The sequence below is a fragment of the Acomys russatus genome, chromosome 2, assembly GCF_903995435.1.
Source record: "Acomys russatus chromosome 2, mAcoRus1.1, whole genome shotgun sequence".
Lineage (NCBI taxonomy): Eukaryota > Metazoa > Chordata > Mammalia > Rodentia > Muridae > Acomys > Acomys russatus.
The window spans coordinates 94440420-94458129 of record NC_067138.1 but is presented as its reverse complement, the minus strand read 5'-3'; the positions used below and the strand labels follow the sequence as shown (position 1 = coordinate 94458129).

Genomic DNA, 17710 nt, shown 5'->3' with positions numbered 1-17710 from the left:
TGAGTTTTGTTCGAGTATCATGAAAGAATGTGATGACAAGTAGCTACTGAATTCTTGCTTTGAGCTCGTACTGTCCCAGGTACTTATTATGGACTAAGTGACCCAACTCTGAAGACAACCCTAAGGGGTAGGCGCCATTGTCCCCATTTTACAGGCAGGGAAACTAAGAGGTTATATAACCTAACTAAGGTCACGCAGGCAACTAAGGATGAGCGGTTCATGGTACTGGCTGTATGCAGGGTTATATTCAAATAAGTATGCCAATTGGGATGTATCTATGCTAAAGGATTCAGGGCGTACTTACAACTCCACCTTCACAAAGCATTTTGTACTTATTTGCTTGTTCATCATGTGACTGGGTCTGAGGGTTACTTGTCAATTATCTTATGTCTGGACTAACAGTTCTTGTTTTTCAAATGAGCACCTTTCTGCACCACAAAAGGACAATATCCAGTTCAAGAAAAGAAAAGTGAGAACAGAACTATTTGTTTATGTCTTCAAAACACCAGCAAGTTCTTTGGTCAGAATATTCCTATTTTTGTGGGTATTACCTTGAAGACATTGTCCTGTTCTTATTTTTGCCCATAGGTGACACAAAATGTTCTTGACAAAGTGTAAGAAATTGTGTTAAAATGTTATTCACCCACTTATCTATCCAGGCAGCCCTGTATTAAACACCAATCATACCACCAAGCTGGCTACCAGACCTTACAAGCAAAGGAGAAAGCCAGCGCCCTAAAATTATCCAATAACAAGTTTGATGTAAAACAACATTACGCCAAGAGGATACTGTAAACAACTCTCCACATGTAATTCCTGAGTGAATAATGAAAATATGCACAGAACTACGCATTATTACCTTAGTGATCTGGCAGAGCTGATTGGCACTTTCGTCTGTCATCTCCGAGAAGCACTTTGCTACACTGATGTACAGCTCGAGATCATTTCTCTGGTAAAGATACATCTCAAACATGTCAAAATACAACGTAGGACAAGAATATCAAGTCTATTAATATTGTGGTGAGCTATTCGATGTATTATCCCTAATAATAGTAACTGATGAGATTATAATGCTAACCAAACCAAAATATATGTATAGTGGGACTTTCAGATTTGCCAGTGGTATAGATAATGACACAGAGGCTTTTTAATATTTTAAAGCTTAGGCCTTTCAGCTGGACAGGTTCCCAGTCACCATCCAGACTTGACTGACTAATCCTGGCACTGTGCCCCTCCACGTGGCCAGCTCCACTCCTCTGTTCACATCTATCCAGTCTCCTCTGTATTCGCAGGCGAATCTTTCGCCTTTGCTTTCTTTTCCCAGAGTGTGTGTGTGTGTGTGTGTGTGTGTGTGTGTGTGTGTGTCTGTCTGTCTGTCTGTCTGTCTCTCTGTCTCTCTCTCTCAAAAGGTCTGCCCTCCACTTCCTGCCCAGATATTGGCCATCAGCTCTTTTTTTTTTTTTTTTTCAACCAATAGGCAAGTGAGGAAAGAAGAATATTTACAAAAAGGCTGGTGATGGGCCATAGAAATAACAATACCAGGATAGGACTAGCACTTGGCTCTCTGCTGGCTCAGCAGTCAGCAATGGAACATACAGAGGCACGCCTTCACACAATGCACCCCAACACATATGGCCAGGCTTTCACAATTTAAGAACTTCTCTATTGCTCTGCAGGTTTGCTTGGCTGTGCTTTTTTCTCGCTATCAGAATTCCATTATTCTAACCAGATTTTTAATTTAACCTTGTTGTGAGGCTCCAGTGGAGAAGTCTACTGAGGGAGGGGAAGGGCCTATATAAGGCCATGTGACAGAAAGTGTACATAAATAAGACAAGGTCACCACGGTGCACTGGATAGGGTACCTTTCTGTGCTTGCTCATCTTTTGCAGGCTTCTGGTACAGCACTGGTTAACTCACCTCTAAGCTTGCTTAAAACTTTGCTTCTAAACACTCAGGCTCAATTTAGATCTTGGAAACAAACACACTCCTAGTGAAGACTGAGGTTATTTCTTGCTAGCCTTCCTACCCATAGTCTTGAAACAGTCCCCAGCCTGCCTTTGCCAAATTGCCTTTAAAGAAGCCCAAGCATAAACTGTCAGGGAAGTAAATGTTTTTTGCTCTTTACCCGAATCCTATTTGGCAGAAGGTCAAAAATTCTCCCAATAGCATCACAGAGCAGACTCCAGAGGTGGTGGGAAGGGCTGGGCAGTTTCATGGCCTGGCTCAGGCCCTGTAAGGCACTTGGGCACAACTCTGGGTGGCAAGGTGGGGAAGCGTCCTTAAAAACTGCCACCATCAGGTTTTCAACAAAGCCTTGGATCTGTTCATCAGAGGCGTGCTTTACCCACAGCGGCAGAGACACCAGGAGGTATTTCTTAATATTCAACTGGAAAGGAAACAGAAGAGGCCAGACATAAACAAGTCAGTCTCAGCTTGTGGTGCTCAAAGTCTCTAGGTCACCACTGAGTTGGAGAGCAGAGCGAGTAAAAGCTCTGGGTTACTTCTTTCTCCCTCGTGTTCCCATGGCTTCACAGTCCAAAGGACACTTGTGATTGTAGCTGTTTCAGTTACTTCTGATCCAGGGTGACACATGCACTTGTAGGATCTGTCATTCAACTGAACGGCTGAATAGCTTAAACCCTTTCAAAGATGGGGACAAAATGCTATTTCTGAAAGTATGTCACACTTGCTACTTGGGATTTTTTCCATATTGTTTTGACTTTTGTGTTTTATGTATATGTGTCTGTACATACATATGGGTGTGCAGGTGTGCAGGTGCGTTCATGGGAGTACGTGTGCATGCAAGAGTGCAAGGAGGCTAGTGGTCAACATCATGTGTCTTCCTTAGCCACTCTCCATCTTACTTTTTGAGACAGGTTTCTCATGAGCACAGAGCTTACTAGAGAGGCCAGTTGGCCAATGAGCCTTATGGATCACCTGTCTCCACTTCCCCAGCACTAGTGTTACACACTCAACCTTTGCATGGATCTCCAGCTCTCCAGCATCCAAGTAGAAGTTTTCATGCTTACACAGAAAACATTTTACCAGCTTCTCTAATTCAGTTTTAAAACCATATTCTCCAGCAAGAGATGGTGTCAATCTATTCAACTACTCTGATTAATTTTTTTTCCCGAGACATGGTTTATCTGTGTAGCCTTAGATATCTTGGACTCACTTTGTAGACCAGGCTGGCCTCAAACTCACTGAGATCTGCCTGCTCCTGCCTCCCAGAGTGCTGGGATTACAGGCATGTGTCGCTGTGTCCGGCTTACTCCTCTGTTTAATTTAAACCTTACATCTATTTGGACATGGAAATAAAATGCTAGTTCTGAAAGTATGCCATAGTTGCTATTCAGGCTGTTTGTTTGTTTCTGTGGTGTGCATGCGCTATATGTATGCATGTGTGCAGGTACACATACGCTCAGACCGTGGATCAATGGCGGCATCACCCACAAGCCCAGCAATGCAGCTGCGCTCTGCGATGACGGCGCCTGAGTCACAGCAATCTCCAGGCATAGTTGCTGTATCTCCTCACCTGAAAGAGAAGGAAGGAAGGAAAATCATTTCTGTAATATAATGCTCAGTTCCCTGACTCAAGTTCAGGGTCACTTCTGCACATACCAGAATCTATCCAACTAAATGGTGCTGCGAGACTTTTGAGTGAGGAGGCAAAGAACATGTCCAGTGGAATCACAGTCCTAACTATTGGCACTGCCAAGGGCCTTAACTATCTGGGGAAATCTCTCTGACAACATCTAGAGCAATCTGGACACTTGACTATTACTTAAAAAATAAGAAAACACTAGCTGCAAATCTCTCAGCGCCTTTCCCCGTCTTTTCCACAATGTGGTCAGCACATAAGAAACTTTCTTCTAGTGTGCCAAGTTAAACTTTTGCCAACTTGACACATATTCGAGTTACATGACAAGAAGAAATCTCTACTGGAAAACTGCCTCTTACCAAGGTGCCCTGTAGGTAAGTCTGTGGAGGCATCTTCTTGATTAGTTATTTATGTGGGCGGGCCCAGCTTACGGTGGGCAGTGCCACCCCTGGTCAGGTTACCCTGGGTAGCATGAGAAAGCAAGCTAAGTAACCCACAGGGACAAAGTCATAAGCAGGGCTCCTCTGACCTCCAGTTTTGTTCCTAACTCCAGGTTCCTGCCTTGAGTTCCCTCAGTGATAGACATAAATACAGATAAGCAACTAAGATTGCCCAGACCTTTTGGAGCCCAGAAGATCATGAATGAGCGAGAGAGGCCACATGCTGAGCCACAAGCTCTGTAGGCACACTGACGGACTCAGCCTCTGTTTAAGGTGATTGCTCATATGCCCTGGTTTAACTCCTTTGAAGTAAGGAAGTATTTAATTTTTTTTTAGTATTACAGAACACATAGTTAAAAGGCTTTAAACATTTTTAAAAGACATTGAACTTTTAAAGTGTTTGAATCTTTTAAAAGACTATATAGAACATATAAAAGTATACTGTATTTTATATTATGATATTAACAAAAGCTCTTAGGGATAAACTGGAAAGAAAAGATAATGATTTGATATTGATAAGTTTGTGTGTCAAGTGGATAAAAAAAATAGTTTTGGTCTTTTGCTTGTTCAACACAAACTACAATCATCTGACAAGAGGAAACATCAGTTGAACAACTGTCTCCATTACACTGTTCCGCAGGTATGTCCGTATGACATTTACTTGGTTGAAGATTGATATAGGAAAGCCCAACCTATTTATGAGCAAGTGGTATTGGGTTGCATAAAAAAGCAAGCCCCTAGAGGAGTGGATTAGGGTCTTTAGGAAGCCCTATTCCCAGTTTTCTGAGACAGCACCAGACAGCTTTCCAAAGTGGCTGTACTAGTTTGCATTCCCACCAGCAATGAAGGAGTGTTCCTCTCTCTCCACATCCTCGCCAGCATGTGGTGTCACTTGAACTTTTGATCTTAGCCATTCTGATGGGTGTAAGATGGAATCTCAGAGTTGTTTGATTTGCATTTCCCTGATGACCAAGGAGGTTGAGCATTTCTTTAAGTTTTTCTCAGCCATTTGATATTCCTCTGTTGAGAATTTTGTTTAGTTCCCTGGATAGGAAGGCCTGGTGGCACTCAGAGGAAGGATAGCAAGTTACCAAGAAGAGACTTGATACCCTATAAGCATATACAGGGGGAAGAGGTCCCCTTCAGTCACAGTCATAGGGGAGGGGACTAAGGGGAAAATGGGAGGGAGGGAGGAATGGGAGGATACAAGGGATGGGTTAACAATTGAGATGTAATATGAATAAATTAATAAAATATATTTTTTTTTAAAAAGCAAGCCCATCAATAGCATTTTCCATGGCTTTCTGTCTCAGTTCCTACCTACAGCTTCCTGACTTCCATGTTGAACTTCTGGCCTGTAGAACTAACTGCAGGATAATAAATTCTTATAACTTTGCTTCACCAGCAATGGAAATCTAATAAAGCATCGGAGATGGCACATCCTGGAGACCCAGGGCTGTGTAAGTGAACTTTGAAAACTGCCAGACTAAGCCTACAGCACAAACCCAGAAATATACATAACTCAGGAAAGAGCTGTTTAGCTTTGTTGTCTGTATACTGTTGCTCTTTTGGGGTGTGTGTGTGTGTGTGTGTGTGTGTGTGTGTGTGTGTGTGTGTGTGTATAGGGAGGAAACATATGTATATAGGTATGCATATGGAGGTCAGAGATTAGCATCAAATATTTTCTTCAATCTTGTTCCAGCCTTTTTTTTTTTTTTTTTTTTTTTTTAAAAAAAGACAGAGTCTCTCCTGAACCTGCAGCAACTTCCTGATTTGGCTAGACTGGCTATGATCATCCTGTCTTTCTTCCCAGCACTAGGATTATAGTCATGTGTCACTGCATTTGGCTTGCTTTATATATTTATTTACACATCTGTCTATCTATCAATCATCTGTCTATCTATCATCTGTCTATCTATCATCTGTCTGTCTATCATCTGTCTATCTATCATCTGTCTGTCTATCATCTGTCTGTCTATCATCTGTCTGTCTATCATCTGTCTATCTATCATCTGTCTATCATCTGTCTGTCTATCATCTGTCTGTCTATCATCTGTCTATCTATCATCTGTCTGTCTATCATCTGTCTATCTATCATCTGTCTATCTATCATCTGTCTATCATCTGTCTGTCTATCATCTGTCTATCTATCATCTGTCTATCTATCATCTGTCTGTCTATCATCTGTCTGTCTATCATCTGTCTATCTATCATCTGTCTATCTATCATCTGTCTATCATCTGTCTATCTATCATCTGTCTGTCTATCATCTGTCTATCTATCATCTGTCTATCTATCATCTGTCTGTCTATCATCTGTCTATCATCTGTCTATCTATCATCTGTCTGTCTATCATCTGTCTGTCTATCATCTGTCTATCTATCTATCATCTGTCTGTCTATCATCTGTCTATCTATCATCTGTCTGTCTATCATCTGTCTATCTATCATCTGTCTATCATCTGTCTATCTATCATCTGTCTATCTATCATCTGTCTGTCTATCATCTGTCTGTCTATCATCTGTCTATCATCTGTCTATCTATCTATCATCTGTCTGTCTATCATCTGTCTATCTATCATCTGTCTATCATCTGTCTATCTATCATCTGTCTGTCTATCATCTGTCTATCTATCTATCATCTGTCTATCATCTGTCTATCTATCATCTGTCTATCATCTGTCTGTCTATCATCTGTCTATCTATCATCTGTCTATCATCTGTCTATCTATCATCTGTCTATCTATCATCTGTCTATCTATCATCTGTCTATCATCTGTCTGTCTATCATCTGTCTATCTATCATCTGTCTATCATCTGTCTGTCTATCATCTGTCTATCTATCATCTGTCTATCTATCATCTGTCTATCATCTGTCTGTCTATCATCTGTCTATCTATCATCTGTCTATCATCTGTCTGTCTATCATCTGTCTATCTATCATCTGTCTATCATCTGTCTATCTATCATCTGTCTATCTATCATCTGTCTATCTTTGGTTCAGGTCCTCATGCTTGCACAGCAAACATTTGCTGACTGAGCTGTCTCCCTAGTCCTTCCAGAGCTGTTTTTGAGAACGATATAGGTCTACGTCTTTAGACTGCTTCCTCCTCACCCTCACCTATAATGACTCAGTGAAAGTAATTCAGTTATTGCATTCAAAATAACAACTTACAAGACACAATAAACCTACCAGTCACTGGCAACTGTGATGCAGAATTAAATCACTCAGGTCAAATTTTGTGAAAGTTAGGTCAATATTTACCAAAGTTTAGCCTCATAAGTGGAGAGAGGAGTGCGGCCAGGTTTACAGGAGGGTACTGGTAGCTTTCCCCAACAGCTGCTATGGGTTTCATCACTACTCTGAGAAGGGAAGGAGGCACAGCTTCAGGACCTAAAACAGAAAAGGAAAAAAAAATTGCAAGAACATCTGTATGGCTGAGTTGAAAGGGAAAGCATTAGCTGTTTTTACTTTTGGAGCTAAAGGCTGTAATACCACATCTGTAGTGACAATCAACCCTTCACTGCTATGCTTTGAATCCAGTTCCTTTGGCTACAAACCCTTTTCCCTCTATTCTCACTCATTGTCTGTCTCCAGTCTTCTCTGGTTTGGTTATACCATCTTCACTGTATTTTACACTTCCATGTTTTTGTGGTTTAAAAAAGGAATGACTTTGTCTTCATTAGTGTCTCACTGCTCTTGTTTGGTATTCAATACACTTATAGCAGAAAAAACCAGGGCTGCCCGCTCAGCACTGCAGAGGAGCTATGGACTACCTCCACTCGAAAGCACCACACCTGTCACCTACCACTTGTTTGTTTTTAAAACAAACAACAAACCCCCAAAAAACTTCTTGTGCTCCCAAGCCATAGTGCCTATTCTAGATGAGCACCATGGAAGAAATAGTTATTCCATAAGTTAGTCAGCTACCTCTAACTTTAATATTGGCGGGGGGGGGGGGGGATTAAAGCCGATAACCTGAGATGGTAGAGAATTTTTACAGTAGATGTAAATGGCCAGAACATCCATTAAAATGGACAGGTAAAAGTGATGCTATATAGAGCCACAGAAAAAGGAAGAAATATAGAAAATGTATACCAACAGAAAAATGTAGACAAGGAGAAACTTCAGCAAAATCAGCATCAAAAGAAAAATCACATCAGCAGAAAGAGAAGCAAGGGGAAAACCAGAAACTACATCAGCAAAAAAGCAACAGGATCAGTAGATCTGGGAGGGGGTGCAGAGGTGAGAGTGTTGATATGTGGGAAAAGCTAAGGCAAATTCACCAGACCACAAGCACAGTCAGAGTCAGTGATGGTCACACAGTCCCAGAAAAGAGAAGCTCAGAGCAGGGGAGAAGCAGGGAGAGACCAGCAAAAGGAAATGAGATCAACAAACAAACAAAGAAAAAGAGCAGAAGTGAGAGAGCACCAGCCAGACAAAAAACAGCTACAGAAAGGAGAATCTGGGGGAAAGGAGAAGCAGGGAACCAGGAGGGAAAAACTGACCTTGTGACTGATTGCAAGGGTGGAGGCAGAGCTACATCACAGCACAGAAGGAGAAGCTGGGGGAAAGGAGAAGCAGGGAGCCAGGAGGGAAAAACTGACCTCGTGACTGGTAGCAAGGGTGGCAGCAGAGTACATCATAGCACAGGAAGGAGGAGCTGAGAGAAAAGGGGGAAATTGACCTTGTGACTGGTCACAAGAATGAAGGCAGAGCACAGCATAGAAAGGAAAAGCTGAGGGAAAGGAGAAACGAGAGTGGGTGAGGATAAAAGCAGAGGGTCAGGAGGAAAAAATTCAAACCATAGACACTGAAGAAAAGGAAGAAGTAGAGGTCAAAAAGGAAAACTAAAGGCATAAATGCATCATTGCATCACATGACTAGCCAACAAGCTTGCTAAGGTATCTCACTTTTATAACAAAGTCACTATCTAATTTCTCAGTGATGACTGTCCAAATTAATTAAAATTAAACATTCAAACAAAAAAATTGAAGATGTGTAGCAGCACTAACTGCAGTAGGAAAATATAGGAAAAAAACCCAACATTTAGCAACTGACAAATAGGGAAAACATGGCTGAAAACATGGATTATCACTTAGCTCTAAAGAGAAAAGTAGGTATCTGCTCCAGTACGGATGAAGCCTGGAAATACGAGGCTAAATGAAAAGAAGCCCATCATGAAAAGCCACAGATTTACATAAGATACATAGAAAGGGCAAGTGAGAGACACAAAGCAGTGCTGTTGCTAAGGACTGGAGAAATCGGGGAAAGGGAAGCAAATTGTTCAATGACATCAAGGTTTCCTTTTAGGACCATAAGAATGTTCTGGAAAGTAGATAGTAATGACAGCAGAATAGAAATTGTGAATGTTCCAAATACCCCTAAATTGTAAGCAGTTTAGAGAGTCTTCTTTCCCCAAACACGAGGGCACACATACGCTCGGCTAACCTCAGCTAAGCTCTGTGGCGGAGGATGATCTCCATCCACCTTGTAACTGCTAGGATTACACCAGTTTACGCGGTGGGGATTGGCTTCATGCGTGCACTTTACCAACTGTATTTGTTTTCAGAGAGAAGGGTAGAACTCTTAAAAGATACTGATACTAAGAGGGGCCCAGGATAATAGACAGACATAAAGCCTTCTTGGTGCCCTTGTGTCTTTCTCTTTTTTTGGTACCTGCAATGAAAAATACTCTCTACCTCCTGGCCCACAACTAATAATGACTGCTGTTGCCATGAATTTTAGTGGCCTTAGATCCTACCCAAGTTCAAGGACATTCCATTTTCTGACTTTCTTTTCCATATTCCTGCAAATATGAGTGTATCACGGGGCCAGGAAGATGGCCCAGTAGGTAAAAGCACTTGTTGCCAAGCTTGATGACGTGAGCTCAGACTCCTGCAACCCACGTAAAAGCTAGATGGAGTGGCATGTGTCTACAATCCCAGCACACTTACTGCAAAGTAGGAGGTGGAGACAGGAGCATCCCTGCCCCCAGGCCAGTTATCCTGGAGTGCATGAAACAGCAGTCATCAGAGAGACTCTGACTCAAAATCAAGGTAAAAAGTGAGGAAGGCTCCCCGAGATTACCCTCTGACTTCCGCACAGATGCTATGCCATATGCAGGCCCTTACACAACTACAGACATCCTCTGTACGCATAGACAAATATAAACAAATAAATATTGTATGTGCATCCTTTCCGCATTCTTGAGATAACCATGAAGATAAGTTTCTGTGGTCATGTTTGGCTGCGTCTATATACGCTCATCTATGCTTACAGTTTGAGATACTATTTCTAAAGAGATAAAATAAATCCCTACCTACGTCCAAGCCAGGATTAGACCCATTCCTACCAGAACAGCTAACCAATCAGAAGTGTTTTCTAAGATTAGATACCCACTAGCCTACTCCCTTACTTATGGCTGTTCTTTTCTATCAGTTTCACCTTTAATGCCATTTTTTTCCAGATATAAATATTGAAGCTCAGTGCTCCCCTCATTCACATATCTGTGTTATGCTGTGCAACAAGTAGCTGATACTTTATTTCTATTCCTCCTTGACATCCTTGGGACTCCAGCAAGTCTTATGACTTAACCATGGCTGTTTCTAGAAGACTTTCTGGCAAAGAAAATAAGAGACATTTTATAAACATGCACACCCAAGTGTTTACTGAGTATGGTATACTGAACACCTTTCCGGCAACAGACACAGAAACGAAGAAGACGAAGCAGGGATTGGGCTTATGGAGCTTATTTTCTAATGAGAGGACCAAGAAGAGGTGAAACAAGTGTGACCACATCTGATGAAAACCGGCTGAGATGGGCACTAACTGGTTAGCTTTGCACATAACTCTGTACTAGTAACACGTTTGTGGTAAAGGTCTTTAATGATTCTGGCTATAGATTAAAGTCTGATTTCTTTCTTTTTCTTTTTCTTCTATCTATCTATCTTTCTTTCTTTCTTTCTTTTTTTAAGGTTATTTGAGACAGGATTTCTCTGTGTAACTGTCCTAGCTATCCTAGACTCGCTTTTGTAGACCAAGTTGGTCTCGAACTTACAGTGATCCATTTGCCTCTGAAATCTGATTTCATGCAACAAAAATTAATACGTTTTTAAGCCATTGTCATACTTTTAATTGTGGGCATCTATGTGTGGATGTGTGTACATATACATGAACGCAGGCGACCTTGGGGACCTCGGGTGTTGGATCCTCCTGGAGCTTGAGTTATACGTAGCACCTGATGTGGGCACTGTGAATTAAACCCGGGTCCGCTGGAAGTATACCCAGTGCTCTTAACCATCTCTTCACCCCCTACATTAATAGTAATGTCCTGGTGAAGAGGCAGACATTGCAAGTCTTTAATTCATAAGCAGATGTCTATTTTAAGGTCTCAGTATTTAATGTCAAATACTGTCAAAATTATATAACTTGGATTCCAAGTCCTCCAGAAGCACACATTATGGAAAAGTTGGAGTTTCCAGAAGACTTAAGGAACCTGGAAAAGGGATTCAATTTTTCCTTCAGACAAGGAGCCCATATGAAATATGAGCACTGTTTATGCTTTCTTGTTCAATAAGCTCACCTCTGATGGGATGAACTTCACCTCTGACCACACTGCAGGTACATGTTGCTCCAGCACTGACTGCAGTGTATGTGCATGTTGCCCTGGCACTGACTGCAATCACTGTATGTGCATGTTGCCCTGGCACCGGCTGCACTCACTGTATGTGCATGTTGCCCCGGCACCGACTGCACTCACTGTATGTGCATGTTGCCCTGGCATTGATTGCACTCACTGTATGTGCATATTGCCCTGGCACCGGCTGCACTCACTGTATGTGCATGTTGCCCTGGCACCGGCTGCACTCACTGTATGTGCATGTTGCCCTGGCACCGGCTGCACTCACTGTATGTGCATGTTGCCCTGGCACCGGCTGCACTCACTGTATGTGCATGTTGCCCCGGCATTGATTGCACTCACTGTATGTGCATGTTGCCCTGGCATTGATTGCACTCACTGTATGTGCATGTTGCCCTGGCACCGACTGCACTCACTGTATGTGCATGTTGCCCCGGCATTGATTGCACTCACTGTATGTGCATGTTGCCCTGGCACCGGCTGCACTCACTGTATGTGCATGTTGCGCTGGCACCGACTGCACTCACTGTATGTGCATGTTGCCCTGGCACCGACGGCACTCACTATGTGCATGTTGCCCCAGCACCGACTGCACTCTCCAGTCCTCACTAAGTTGACCTGATATGCGGGCAAGTGTCAGAAGCAACTTGCGAAATGGAGCACAGGGCTGAACCTCATCCCTTTGCTACAGAGCATAAAACTTTTCACAGTTAAAAGGGCAGGGCATCCATACTGAGAAACATGATGAGAATCAGAAAATTTTCCTCTGTGTTCGGAAGGAATTCTGATGGCCAATGGAACGATGGTAACTTCAGTCACAGTTAGGAATGGGGAAACTATTTGGCAGTTACATGCATCTGGGGTGAGGGTAAGAGAGAGCCCAAAGTATACCTGGGTCACAGAATCCTGCTTTCTTCTATATGGGACAAAAGAATACAAACAATAGGAATCAATCAGGGCCTTTGCTTTAGTGTTTTGTCCTTCAAACACATGCCTTAGGTAAATGACTACTGGAAAGTCATAAACAATGGATCTGAAACTGAGAATGCCTATGGGTACTTGTCAAAAGAAAAATCCAGATGTTTTTAAAACCTGAATGTAAAGCTGCTTTACATCTCTCATGCAGTTGACAGCCTCAAAGTTATAATGGCATATCTGAGCGTAATGCAGTCCAATAGGGTCCATTATCCCACGTACTGTGCTATGCAGAGGACTGTGCAGCAGGCTGATTACTACAGGAACAGTGTGGCCACAAACGCACTAACATGTGGGGTGTATGAGCTCCAGCTCCAGCACATCACTTGGGTGATAAAGACATTTCCTTTCTCTGTCTTCACTGTTGCTGGAGACAAATCAACTCAGCTTAGAATTATCCAACATTCAGTACAAACATACACAAAGGACAGAGATTTAAATTATATTACATGCCAGGCAGCCTGTGCTAAGATGGTCTTCCTGCACACTGAAGGAAAGCCAGACTTGAAAGAAGAATAAACAACCATGTAAATAATGACACATATGTAAAAAACACAGAGGCACAAAGATACAGGAAAGGATGAGACAGAAACTATGATCTAATTGGAGGACATCATTGAAGGACCAATCCTCCATCACCAGAGTAAGAGATGTCTAAATCAACATGGAAAGGGTGAAGTCCTTAGAGACTCAGGAGGACATCATTATAGGATGGCTTGCTTATGGGAAGTACCAAAGGCTTTGCCCCTGACCAGAAACTACAATCGATACAGTTGCTGAAAAAAAAAAAAAAAATGATTCTGAAACATCAGATACTAAAAGCTTGTAGAGTACTCTATCCTGGGAGCAAAACCTCAACAACTTTCAGAGTTACCCAAACCAAAACTATCCTAAGCCCTTTCACCAGGAAGACCACCAAACAGAATGGCAGCTAGCAAAGGTTGGAATCTAGTGAGGAAAGCAACCTATGAGGGTTGCAGCCCAGGGGGATGGGGGATTGGTTAGATACACGTGGGCCAATCAAACGAGCAAATAGGCTTAGAATAATGAGCTTGGTTACCTATAGTCCAGAATACAGAGCTGTAAATATGAGAGAGAGAGAGAGAGAGAGAGAGAGAGAGAGAGAGAGAGAGAGAGAGAGATCGAATGGTGCTGAATTAGAACTGCAAATGTGGGCATGACACAATCTGCAGACACAGACAGCTTAGACACAAGTAAAGATAAAGACACACTTTGATGTAGAAATAGGCAACATACAAAAAAAAAAAAAAAAAAAAAAAGAAAGAAAGAAATAGGCAACATACAAAAGAGAGAAAGAGAACATAGTTCCTACTGAACATTGATGGAAGCGGTGACAATTACCCCAGGAGAAAGACTCTGTGGCCAGACCTTAGCTTCTAAATATCATTCTCTGAAAAACAACAACAGCCAAACACCCAAAGACCACAGAAATATTTACTGATGACGAAGGAAAATGAGCAAGCTCGTTTGGAGGAACCTAGATGTTTAAGATGACGAAGGACACTGCATGCCACCGAAGGATGCAGTGAGAACAGGAACCCTTTTCTGTGACTCTCCTCCCAAAGGTGACTGAACCTGAGTCTAACATGACAAGTGTCAGGCAAACCTGAACTGAAGAATGTTCTATGAAGTACCAGGGGAAGAAAGGCATAGTTAAGATTGTCTGGATCAGAGAAGACTGGGGAGAAATGGCAGCCAGCACATACAATGCCCTGGCCCTTTTTCACAACAGACCTTACTAGGATTTTAGTGATGTACCAATTGTGGTTTCCGGGTGAAAAGAATATTGAAGGTTTTTTTTTTCCTTACAGTTAGAGGAGACAGTTTGTAACTTTCTTGTATTTAATTTTTGTAAAATAAATTATAAACAAGTACAAATATCAAATAAAAACTTCTGGACCAAAGAGATGGCTCAGTGGGTAAAAGCACTTACCACACAAACTTGACAACCTGGGTTTGATACCAGGAACCCCACATATGTGCCTGCACACACACACACACACACACACACACACACACACACACACTAATTAAGTTACTTTGAAAAAAATGCTCTAAACTATAACTTTAAAACTGCTTACATAGTGAATGCATGCAAAGATATTCATTCTTTCTGATATTGAAATAAAAATTCAATCAAATCACACTTTGGGCATATTATGTGTGAATTTTATATTTTTATTGTTATCATTGGTATTTTTATTGTTATCATTGGTATTTATGTATGTTGCTGTTTTATAATAGGATATTACAACTGAACAGGTTCATTCTATCTTTAGTTACTATTACATGAGCTAATAACCCTTCAAAAACTCTGTAAGGAAGAGTCAATCATTTTCTCAATTTTACAGAAAGAACTAAGGCTAGTAAGATTTCATGCCTGCCTGAACTTACATATGCCACAAGTAGCACAAATGGGACAGGAACCCGGGAAGTTGATCTCCTGTATTTTAACCTTTATTTTATTTTACTTACTTATTTTTTGGTTTAGTTAAATGGTCTTTATTGAGTGAAACACCTGGTACCCGATAAAATTCTTCTATTTTTGAAGTTAATAAATGATGTTTGGTTGGAATACTGTTAATAATAACATATGAATGCTTCCTTTTATAGGGATTACTTTTTTAAAATGTTTTATTAATTTATTCATATTACATCTAAATTGTTACCCCATCCCTTGTATCCTCCCATTTTCCCTTACTCCCCTCCCCTATGACTGTGACTGAGGGGACCTCCTCCCCCTGTATCTGCTCCTAGGGTACCAAGTCTCTTCTTGGCAGCCTGCTGTCCTTCCTCTGAGTGCCCCAGGCCTTATGATGCACTGATTTCTGTTTACACACAGGGTCCATAGTCCTTTCGCAGCATCACAAAGCCATGCCAGGGACTGGAAACATGGCTTAGTGAGAAAGAGAGCTTGCTCCTCCACAAGACCCAAGATCCGTTCCCAGTACACACTTTGAGCAGGTCAGAGTTGCCTGTAACTCCAGCTTCAAGGCACTCTCACACACATAGCAGACACTGACACTTACATGGACACACACACACACACACACACACACACACACACACACAAACATATAAATAAATCTTTAAAGCAGCCATGCCATTCTTCTTGTTACCAAATCTGTATACTCTTGTCCACTAATAAACTGCTGAAAATTTACCATAAGAAAAGCTGTAGTAAAATGACCCATAGTGAAATGACTAATATTGATATATCAACTTGATGAAGTATTAATTACATTTACTTATTTATTTTGTATATTCAAAAGAGCACAGGCATAGAAAGGTCAAGGGACTAATTAGTGTCTATGAAGGTATTACTTGTCCCAAATCATATAGAAGAAACCTTAAGAGAATGATGCCCCATTTCCCTTAAGGGGGGTTGGGTAGGTTTTTTTGTTGCTTTCTTGGGCTACAGATGTTTACTTTCATTGGGAGTTGGTTATAAGTAATTATTGGTCTTATTCAGAGAGAAAACAAGGTTGGATTCAGGGATGTTTCTCTTTTCCTTTTTCTTTCTTAGGTTTCGAGATAGGGTTTGAAAAGAAAGAAAGGGGAATATAAAAATATATAGGGATGATAGGATAAAAAATAGCTTATTGAATCTACTCAACTTAATGCCTTAATTGTTACTCACAAGGTTATTTTTAATTCACTAGTATGAAATTTTGTATATTGATGCAAAATAAGTTTAGTTTTGATACATTGGTATAGAATTCAAATTTAAGATTATTCTTCATACACATTCTCTCTCTCTCTCTCTCTCTCTCTCTCTCTCTCTCTCTCTATATATATATATATATATATATATATATATATATATATATATATATTTTCCTACTCTAATATGAAGTATTATACCCATAAAACTTAACTATAATACAAGGTTTACTTCCCATACCTTTAAAGGCTGCTTAAGATAATTAAGTAATACAAGATAATTGTTAGTTGATCAAATCATGATCATGTGAAATACTAGTCTATTCTTATCACAGGAATATAAATCCTAGGTTTATCAGATAGATATGATTCTATATATAGATAAGGTATAGATAAGGTAAAATAGTTGGATAAGATCTTCAAAAACCTCAGAAAGACGTTTTTATTATTTTAAAGATTCTTTGACAATAAGACAGGTTAACTCCTGGCAACACCCAACTTACCTCAAAGAAGATGATGAGCATCAAGGAACCTCCTTCTGGAGATGGCTTCAAACATGGCAAACCAGCCACTGGGGAAAAATGTCCTCTTTTCTGCCACAGGCAGAATTCTGCCTAAAAATGGGCAAGCTTGGAGGCAGGCAGAGCCAACAGCCAAGCTCTGCCAAGACAGGGTAAGCACATCCTCAATAGTTCCTGCCTCACAAATATGTCCATCAGATATACTTGGCCAGAAGGCTGAAGATGATGCTCCAACGTTATAGAGAGTTTTGGGTGACTGTTCAGGCAGCAAACTGTCTATGTCATTTTTTTGTTTTTACTTTGAAAGCTACTAACCTGCATTTCCTGTTTACTCAAGTAATTAATTTTATTCCTTCTCAAGTCTCTGATGGGGTTGAAGACCAAATACTTTAGTTTTACAATTAAATTAGTTTTTTAGGGGTCAAGATGTTTTTAGGTCTAGATAGATGTTTTAAGTAGATAAAGATAAGATATGATAGATATTAATTTACATTCAGAATTTTGGACTCACCAAGATAGGAAAGATATTTTCTTCAAGGTTGCTAAATACAAGTAGCCAATACACCATGAATGTAACATTCATATGATTCCTGAGTGACTCATGGTTCTTCTTGCTTTAGGCAGTTTATTGTGTATATGTGTAATAATACAAATATAATGTAAAATGTAAATGTAGTGTAAAAAAAGTAAAATGTAAAAAAAAGAAAAATAATAAAAATAAATAAATGAATAAGTCAATTCTCTTCTACCACGTGGGCTCTGGACAGTGGATTCAAGTTGTCATCCTTTGTGTCAAGCTTTTCCCACTAAGCCATCTTGTCTGCTTCTTGATGAGATAACTACAATT

The 17710-nt window shown here is 40.7% G+C and overlaps 1 protein-coding gene across 1 annotated transcript in view; it reads right to left on the bottom strand.

The window, feature by feature from the left end:
• Positions 1 to 17710, bottom strand: part of Focad (focadhesin) — a 282156-nt gene that overhangs the window by 9768 nt on the left and 254678 nt on the right. The window contains exons 35-38 of the mRNA XM_051164051.1: positions 7306 to 7434; positions 3420 to 3535; positions 2126 to 2386; positions 860 to 949 (exon numbers count right to left, since the gene is read on the bottom strand). Coding sequence (XP_051020008.1) covers positions 860 to 949; positions 2126 to 2386; positions 3420 to 3535; positions 7306 to 7434 — 596 coding nt within the window. The remainder of the gene's footprint in view (positions 1 to 859; positions 950 to 2125; positions 2387 to 3419; positions 3536 to 7305; positions 7435 to 17710) is intronic.